Source organism: Myotis davidii, unplaced genomic scaffold (assembly GCF_000327345.1).
Source record: "Myotis davidii unplaced genomic scaffold, ASM32734v1 scaffold205, whole genome shotgun sequence".
Taxonomy (NCBI): Eukaryota; Metazoa; Chordata; class Mammalia; order Chiroptera; family Vespertilionidae; genus Myotis; species Myotis davidii.
In genome coordinates, this window is record NW_006297573.1 from 6,161,718 (window position 1) to 6,171,770 (window position 10,053).

General features: G+C 39.4%; 1 protein-coding gene across 1 annotated transcript in view; it reads left to right on the plus strand.

Annotated features, from left to right (window-relative positions):
- PTPRO (protein tyrosine phosphatase, receptor type O) overlaps positions 1-10,053 on the plus strand; it is an 86,589-nt gene that overhangs the window by 4,877 nt on the left and 71,659 nt on the right. The window contains exons 4-6 of the mRNA XM_015570181.1: positions 4-87; positions 1,945-2,106; positions 5,725-5,921. Of these exons, the coding sequence (XP_015425667.1) occupies positions 4-87; positions 1,945-2,106; positions 5,725-5,921 (443 nt within the window). The remainder of the gene's footprint in view (positions 1-3; positions 88-1,944; positions 2,107-5,724; positions 5,922-10,053) is intronic.

Here is a 10,053-nt window from a genome sequence, read left to right on the forward strand (position 1 = left end):
CTTTCCCTGTGCAAATGATACTCAGTTGGTTGCCACCAAAGCCACCCACTGCCTTTGATGGGTTCCATATCCACATAGAAAGGGAAGGTAAAGCACTAGGAAATCAGAGGGAGGAAGAAGTGATACAATCCAAGGGAAGGAAATGGAAACATTCTCAAATTTAAGTTTAGGAAGAAAGGCTGATGGGAGACAGTTAATAGCAAAAGAGAAATGATAGAGAGAGGCAGGAATGTAATTAAGCATCCAGTGTGAACTGAGACTAGGAAACAAAACGATCACATCGGATGAGAATCCACAGGTTTGGTCAGTTCCTAAGTTGCAAGTACTGGCCACTGTACACGTTTCACTGCCCACCATTTCCCAGGCCCAGATTACTGAAGGAAACCTTATATTGGGAAGACTTTGAACTAAAGGTCTAACCACCATCACAAATGATAAAACAGTCTGGAGACATTTTCTGTTTTCATTAGTTTTTGAAGCATGCAGCAAAAGAATCTTTCTCACAAAATGGCTACTTTCCCAAGAGTTTCAAGCCTGTGTCGGCTCCTCTAGCTATTATTTCCCTTGTGTGTGCTTCCCTGGTCGCAACACCACTCATATCTTTCCAAAGAGAAGCTGGTAGTAAAACAGAAAATGCACAGCAATTGGTATTTTTCACTATAGCTAACATATTATCGATTGTATTCACTTATCCAGCATCCTAGTCATTCTTTATATATTAGCCCACTAATTTATAAAAAGCAACGCCATGGCATTCAGTACATTTGAGTCACGAATAATATTTAAACTGTGGTTTGGTAGCTTATTATAGTTATTCATTGTTTGTCTTGTTTGTACAGTAACATACTTCATTGTATGCCTTCCAGTCTCACAATAGGGGTTGTAAAGCTTGCCAAGTTGTCAAAATTTGAAGTAACAATGACAACTTTATTTGCAGATTAGGGCATTAAGATCATGTCATTTTATATATGACATATTGTTCACCCCTATTTCATTTAGTAGAATGAGATACAAAATCTGTGGATTCCTCTAGACTAGATAATAGAGCAGTAAACCATACCCAGGTACTGTATAACACTGAAATCCTTAGTCATTTCCAATTATGTGAGTCAAAAGTTGTAACAGTCACCTGGAATCACTTGTGGGGTTTTTTTTTTAAGCTTCCTTATTCTAGCTTTTATTTGTCTGTTCCTCAATATATCCTATGGAAAATAGGGTCTTGTGACTCAGAATTCTTTTTTAATACCTATTTCTGTAGAGGTTCAAATGTGCTGTTATCTCACTGCACTGTGTTCTGTGGAAGGCTATTAAAATCACCAACTGATGATAACTTCAAAGGAAGTCATAAACAGCAGGGACGGACTTTGAAGCAATATAAAAATTATTTTTTATTTTTAAAAGTTCTAGAAGCAAGCAGATAAAAGAAAATATTACAAGTGTCAGAAAATATATCCACAGGAGTTATTTCTAACTAGAAATAATTTTTAAATCATTGTTTCTAGTTAGAAATGATTAAATATTATAAGGCATTTCTGGATATTTAATACTACTGCAAGGAACATACAGGATATTTGTTGCTGGTTACTTTTTAGCCCTTATATCTGGGTGACAAAGTTAATTATTGCTATTTTCTAACATTCTATTTCTACTTTGTGAATGTAGTTCTGTTGGGAAACCATACTTAAAAATACACTGTATATCCTCACCCTCATTTTATTGATTTGGACATCATATTATAGTTTGGTTATTTAAAACTATTGTGAAAATCAATTCAAACCCTTAGTCACCTTTTAATTATTGAAACTTTAGCTTAGAAGTACAATTGAATTTGACAAAAGGAAGGAGACAATATAAAAAAATACATTTTTAATGAATTAACTTGTCTATAGTCAAGGCCTTTCCAGTTTTCCATTTATATATCTTCTCTTTTTATGTATGATTTAGAAAACTTTACTGAACATTTGACAGTCGCTGAAGAAGCACACGAATTTGTTACAGAACTGAAGGAGCCTGGGAAATATAAGTTATCTGTGACAACCTTTAGTTCCTCAGGATCTTGTGAAACTCGAAAAAGTCAGTCAGCAAAATCCCTCAGTTTTTATATCAGTAAGTACCAAAGAAACAGTTTTACACTTACAGGGGAGCTAGAACAATGGAACTGGTGAGATTAATGACGCTCAGGCATCAATTATTCATCAAATCTTGGAGACCTGAGAATTCTTCAAGGTCAAGGGAGTCTCAAATCCAGGAAATGTTGAGAGCAGAGGAAATATATGTATGTTTAGTAGTCACAAACCTACAGATTTAAGGACGTTTTTTATTATTGCAGTCATTGCACATTTATTTTTTTAATATATTTTTATTTATTTCAGAGGGAGGAAGGGAGAGGGAGGGAGAGACAGAAACATCAATGATGAGAGAGAGTCATTGATTGGCTGCCTCCTGAACACCCCCTACTGGGGATTGAGCTGGCAACTGGGGCATGTGCCCTTGACTGGAATAGAACCTAGGACCCTTCAGTGGACAGGCTGATGCTCTATCCACTGAGCCAGACCAGCTAGGGCTAATTGTACATTTAATAAGCTGACCTTTCACACTAGGCACAACAAACTCTCAAAGGACATGAACAGTTTGGGAAATGTGACTTTTGTTTAAGGTTGTAATGACAATTGATATTGTTGGACTGCATGAAAAGCCTCATTAGAATGTTGAGCTTATAGAGCACAAAAGACAGACAAAGGTTGACGTTTAGTAAGACCTACGTGGTCACCATAAAGTTGGCACAAGAAGACAAAGCTAGAGCATCCTAAAAGGCCCAATGTCAAGTCTCAGGATGGCTTCTACTGATTCCATAAAAAGTAATAGCAAAGCGCGGGCCCATTTTTTCTCAGTGGTTAGAGCATTGGCCCATGAATCAAAGGGTCTCGGGTTCAGTTCCTGGTCAAGGGCACATACCTGGGTTGCAGGCTCAATTCCCGGCTCCGGGAGGTAACCAATCAAAGTGTCTCTCTCACCTCTTTCTCTCTCTCTTTTTGTTTCTCTCTCTCTTTCCTTCCTTCCCCATTTTCCCTTCCACTCTCTAAAAATCAATGGGGAAAAATATCCTCAGGTGAGGATTACCAAAAAAAGTAATAGCAGAGCAATAAGTAGCCTCTAGAACAGCGGTTCTCAACCTGTGGGTCGCGACCCTTTTGGGGGTTGAACAACCCTTTCACAGGGGTCGCCTAAGACCATCGAAAAACACATATATAATTACATATTGTTTTGTGATTAAGCACTATGCTTTAATTATGTTCAATTTGTAACAATGAATTGGGGGTCACCACAACATGAGGAACTGTATTAAAGGGTGGCGGCATTAGGAAGGTTGAGAACCACTGCTCTAGAAGTTGCACAAAGCCCTAGCTGGTTTGGCTCAGTGGATAGAGTGTCGGCCTGCAGACTGAAGGGTCCTAGGTTCTATTCTGATCAAGGGCACATGCTCTGTTTGCGGGCTTGGTTCCCAGTAGGGGGTGTGCAGGAGGCAGCCAATCAATGATTCTCTCTCATTATTGATGTTTCTATCTCTCTCCCTCTCCCTTCCTCTCTGAAATCAATAAAAATCTATTTGTAAAAATAAATAAATGAAATAAAAGTTGAACACATGGTGCATGCTTGTAACATTTTTTATGTAATCTGTTTACCAGAAATTTAGAGGCTAAAAATCAATTTGTAGCTCATCGGGATGTTAATGTGCCTCTTATCAGTAGAAAGAAGAACCAGGAGGAAATGGGTAAACATTGCTCTCCAAAGAGAATGACCACCATATACTTTATCAATATCTGCAAAGGCAAAATACCACCTTCATCAAATATCCTCAAAAGGGAGGGGGAGGGGGACAAGGGAAACAGGAGGAGGGCAGAGGGGAGAAATCAGTTTATTTAGTAGCTTAAACATGTTGACAATGTCCCATATAAACTTTTACTTGAGAAACTAAAAATGTTGCCCCTGGTAGAGGCCTGAAAGATCCATAAGTCCTGCAGAAAGAAGAGTCACAGTTGCCTTCCGCGGCTTCCCACGATGGAAGATCTTTGACGTGTGATGCCTTGAGAATGCGAACAAGGCTTACTATTCAGTCCTCCCCATGAGGCTAACAATGTTCCATTAACCCAAACATTTCCTTATCTGCTCATAGGGTCCCCTGCAAGTGTAAACGGCTTCCAGAAAACTCCCTCAACTATTCTGGCCATGCTGGCTCTTCCCTTCCCTGAGTTTCTACTGTTTCATAGCACACAACACGAGTGTGATATTTTTCTAGATTTATTTTATTTGTGTATACATCTTGCTTCTGGTACCAAACTATTCAATCCTAGCCTGGGTTTATGCCATTTTCCTGTTTATTAATTCTGTTGTACATTCAACGAATATTTATTGCGCCACTGCGTGGATTTGAGAACCAGACTTTCTGTGTGTGAATGCCAGCTCATTTACCCTCCCTTTGCCTTAGCTACCTTGTCTGAAACTGAGATTAATACTCGTACTTGTCTCACAGGCTTGTTATGGAAATTAAGGGATTAAATTTATAAACACATATACTAGTAGACTCAAAATAGAGCCTAGTAGGTATTGCATGCCATATCTCTTTGCCATGATCATGATTGTTTTTTCCCCTGCCCCAGTTATGGTGAACCTGAGACTAGCATCCCTTTCCTAACCTGGGTCCCAGCCTTGGAAGGCAGCTTTCTATTAAGGAATGGGGAAATAGTTCCCTAGCAAATAAAAGGAAGTTCCACATTGGAATTGCAATAGGGAATCTCTGTAGGGAATAATCACCGAAATAATTCCGGAGTCCTTCCTATGAGTCAGGCACAGTGCTAATCACCCCTTTAGAAACCCAAGAGAATGAAGCTAATGGGGGCAATTCTATGGAGATAGTTTATCATGAGGAACCCACCGTGTCCACAAATTATCCCCAGGTTTTAGCCAGCTTCTATAATTGAGCCAGCCTGTTGCCTATTTCTTTTCTAATATAGTCACACCCTGCCTCTTCCATCCTACTGTTAATAAATTTGGATTTTTTTTACACAACTATAGGAGAAGCTAGTTTGAATCTCAAAGTAATTATTTCTAGAGACCAAAGATCTTAGCAACAAAGAAATTATAAGCACTGATGACATGTCACCTTGCTACATCCACTCTTTGTTAAAAGAGAAGTGAATTCGCTCCAGGGAAGTATTTTCCAGAATTAACTCAGATGCACATAATGGAAATGAAGCTTCTATCGCTCACGAGGGTATTTTTGCTGCTGTGGCTGCTGTTTAGGTCAAAGATGAGGGATACAGTGCCCGGCTATAGCTGGGCAGACAGTATCAAGACCAGTCAGGCTGCCAATCTTTTTTTTTAAATATGTGTTTTAAAAATATATTTTTATTGATTATATAGACTAGAGAGGAAGGAAGAGGGTGAGAGAGAGAGAAACATCAATGATGAGAGAGAATCACTGATTGGCTGCTTCATGCACGCCCCACACTGGGATCCAGCCCACAACCCTGACGGGGAATGGAACTATAACCTGATTCATAGGTCAATGCTCAACAATGAGCCACGCCGGCAGGACCAGGCGCCAATCTTACTTGGAATATCTTCTTTAGGGCGAAGGGGAAACAACATGATTTTTAAAACCAGCCTTTTGTCTCAACCGTCTCAGGGTGACGCGTGCCTTGTGCTCTCCTTTGAAACCTTCAGGTCCTTCGGGAGAGTGGATGGAGGAGCTCACGGAGAAGCCCCGACATGTGAGTGTCCATGTTTTAAGCTCAACCACCGCCTTGATGTCCTGGACGTCCTCCCAAGAGAACTACAATGGCACCATTGTGTCTGTGGTGTCCCTCACCTGCCAGAAACAAAAGGAGAGCCAGAGGCTAGAAAAACAGTACTGCACGCAGGTAAAGGAAGGGATTGGCTGTGGGCTCACTCACCTGCTGCAGCGCAGCCTCGCAGGCAGAGCGGGGAGGCCACCGGGGAAGCTGGGCTCAGGTCCCTGGTGCTCCATGAGCCCGGACAGGAGCGGGGAATGAGTGTGCATGGCTCTGGGGTCGCAGTCATCTTCCTTTTCCCTCTGAGGGTGGCTGTCTCCTTTCTCTTTCATTCCTCATGCAGGAGAATTTACTGAGCACCTACGATGTACCAGGTACTAGGATAGATGTTGGGGATCTAGATATTTTTATGTGTCCTGCTCTTGCAGAGCTTATAATCTAGTGAGAACAACGGATAACTGAACATAGAATTACTGCAGAGTGTAAAACAAGGTCTAGGCTGGAAATGACCAGGAAGCCGTTCGCAGAAAGCGATGAGTTCACAGGGAGGAGCAGGGCCTGAGTAAATACGGATTGAAGCGAGAGGATTTGGAAACTGGTGAGAAAATTTTCCATCAGGGGAGTGCACAACCAGAGAGGGAGTTTGGGGCAGATTTTGTTTCTTTTACTTTTTCTCTCTCTCTTTTTTTCTCCTTGTTATTTTAAGTATAAAAGTAATGCATGCTCACTGAAAAAAAATTCAAAAATTAAAAAAAATATAAAGTAAAAAACTCAATAATCACAACTGAGAAGAGTTTTGTAGGATGTTAGGAGTTAGCTGAGCACAGAGAGGGCAGGTGGAGACAGTGAGCAGATCAGCAGTTCTGGGAGCGGCTCCCAGCTGTGTGCACACACCTGTCCGCAGTCCTGAATGAAGCCAAGCAGAGGGGCTGAGAGCAGGCCTCGCTCTCCCACGTCCTGAATACCCACCAGGAGCTGGAGCCCAATAGCATTTTCCTAAAACCTGGTTTTAGTACTACATTTTATTACTTATTCCATTTTATTATTTCATCAGATCAAATTTACTGTGTCTTGCTATCTTACAAAACACAATATTTACCTCCCTACAGGCAAAAGAAAAAAAGTATCAATTCATGCGGAGTACACTGGAAATATAATACTCAAAAAAGATGCCTGCTATATGAAAGCTATTTGGGATGCTTCCATTTATGCCACAAAAGTCAGGCATGAGTGAAAAAGGGGAGAATTTTTTAATTGATCTTATAGGCTCCCTTCCCTGAGCACACGGAAGATGATTGACTCTGGGCATTGATAGAAAATGTTTTTCTCTTACAGAACGTGACCTAGAACTTGACTGCTCCAAGGTACATTCTTCCTTGCCCCAACTACTATGCAAATTATGTATTTTTTACATGGAAACAGAAGGTTAGAAGTATAGATAGATAGTATACATTATAAATGTTCCAGAAAGGGCTTGTCTAAGTGCACTTTGATAGCACCTTTGTGAAGTGCAAACATGAAACTATTTAAAGATTATAGGCAAGGAGACCAATATTTAAAATAGAGAGTGGGAACTAAACCATTGTGCTAGGTGTTATTTCAATTACTACAAGAATGTTTTGAGGATTTTGTTATTGTTACACCCCCATCATCCATTATCCCACTATACACACACACACACACACACACACACACACACACACACACACACACACATTTTCAGATAAGTAAACATCAGTTCAAAAAGTCTCAAAAACCAACCTACAATCACGTGACCGTTGACCAAAGGAATCCAGAAGGCATTCTCACCAGAATCCGTCTGGCGTGGGCTTGGTTCTAAAGCAATCAGTATCCATAAAGAAAATAATACAATATTTCTTTAGTTTTATATTCAGTAGTTCTGTGACTACATTAGATAGAAAATTCAAAATACAGCTCAAAAATAAGTGTGATTCTAAAGACAAACACATATTCACAATTAATGTAACATTTCACTATTTTACAGTTTCATTCTCCCTATTTTGCCTCTACCATCAACTGTACCATAGGATCATTGCTTTATATCTCATCTAGATCATCCATGAGATTCTCTGCTTGTGTCCCTATTCCTCCTACAACTCCACTGATTTTTGTGATAGGTGGATCCTGGGTGAGATGTTAGGAATAAAACAAAATTGACTTGAACCTTAAGTTCGCAAAGCTCAACATCTGGTCTTCCATGTAGGTACATTGTTTTAATTTAATTTAAATTTGTCCTCCTTTCATATATGTTCTTCATATCGGGGTTTTTTTGTTACATGGTTGTGTTTCTATGTGACTGTTCATGGGAAAAGGAGTTTTGTGATATATCTCTCCTAACATCCATTTAGGCTATTCATTAATAAATGAATATATGTTTAACATAAAGTCAGTGCTCAATTGGTGTTACAGAAAGGGCCCAGTCAATTCTCTGAAGTCAAATGTGATTTTGGCATTTTCTCCAAAGACTCACACACAATCATAAATTTCAGACTTAAGAAGCATCATACAATATATGTATGTATATATATTTTATATGTGATGTGCCTTGGTCCATAAGTGTTTTTCGACAATTTATAGGAATGTGTAACTAGATGACAAAGTCAGAAGACAGAAAAATCAGTCTATTGGCTTTATAAATGAAGAAATGGTAGAGCTGTGAGGCCAACTATTTAAGGGACTTGCCTAAAGTTACACACTGATTAGTGTTAGAGTTGAGACCAGGACTTAAGTGATCTGACCTCCAGGCCGATGCTGTTTTAGTTGGATTGCATGTGCTACACTAGGTGGGGGGTCACCCTCACTGCTCATCTTGACAAGGTCAAAAGTAGTGACTAAAAGCTTCGAATCCAGTATCAGATCTGATTTTAAGTTACCAGCTATGAGTCCCTAGGCAACTTTCTTCATCTCTATGTCTTTGTGTCTTAATCCGTAATATAAGGAGAAGCATATCCTACCTCATAGAGTTGTACTAAATATCAAAGCTTGTATGCTTAACGCAGTTCTTGGAATAGAAGTGTGCAAGGAATTGTTAGCTTTTATTATTACACAAACCTAACTGGATTTTTTTAATCAAGGGAGGGAGATAGAGCAATTCTATGGTTTCTCCACAGAAAAACCTGAGTAATTGTAACAAATATATAGAAAAGAACTAGTGGAATAGGATTACATAATGTAGAAATAAGATCATTTCAGACTCAAAGGACCCCTCACCACCATCTACTTCAGCCTATTATTTAAGTTTATTGAGTATTTCTTATACTGTCTAGTCCATCTTTCCTCCCATTTCTTTAGCTGAGAAGGTGACTAGTTAGAGAAACATTAGGCTGAATATAATTCTCTGCAGTGAGGACTAAGCTAGTCAGGAGTGGGAGAGAGGAAATATTGGAATGCAAAGATGGGGTGGAAATTGGGGGAGGGGTATGAAATGATTCTCTAGAGAATAAAAAACATTATTTAATAAGGAGCATTTCCTCTTCCTACCTCCAAGCCGCCCCCAAGAAGATAAGAAGGTCTAGGATAAAAAAGAAGACATGGAGGGACAGAAGTGTAGATATAGGGTGGTAGCAAATATTCAAAAATTGGGGATGGGATTGGTGTTTATGATTTGTTAAGGTCATTTGCAATATCATTACTCTAGTTATTTTTTAGTATTATGATATATATATATATATGCTTTTTATTTTAAAAGTATAATTTCAAGTTGTCCCTGAAACTACTACATTCACATGGTTATTCTAACATTGGTTCTGAGGGCACCAGTGGGCTGGGAGAATCCTTCCAAAGGGCTATCGTCCAATCCAAAAGCATAAGCCTTTTTATGGGTATTTCAAAGTGCCCAGCTATAGCCATTCATTTTAATTAAAAATTGATAAATTACAAGTAATCTTCAAATGTATAATTTTCTTAGTTCATTTTTATGACGTTTAAGTGACTGTGATTCTAGGTACTCATTTGAATAGCCAGAATCAACTACTGCCTAAAATATTACCAAACCAAAGGAACTTTAACAGCACCCTGAAACAATGTACACTTTTTAAAAAGTATATATTTTATTGATTTTTTAGAGAGGAAGGGGAGGGAGAGAGAGTTAGAAACATTGATGAGAGAGAAACATCGATCAGCTGCCTCCTGCAAACTCCCCACTGGGTATGTGCCCGCAACCAAGGTACATGCCCTTGACCGGAATCGAACCCGGGACCTTTCAGTCCGCAAGCCGACGCTCTATACACTGAGACAAACC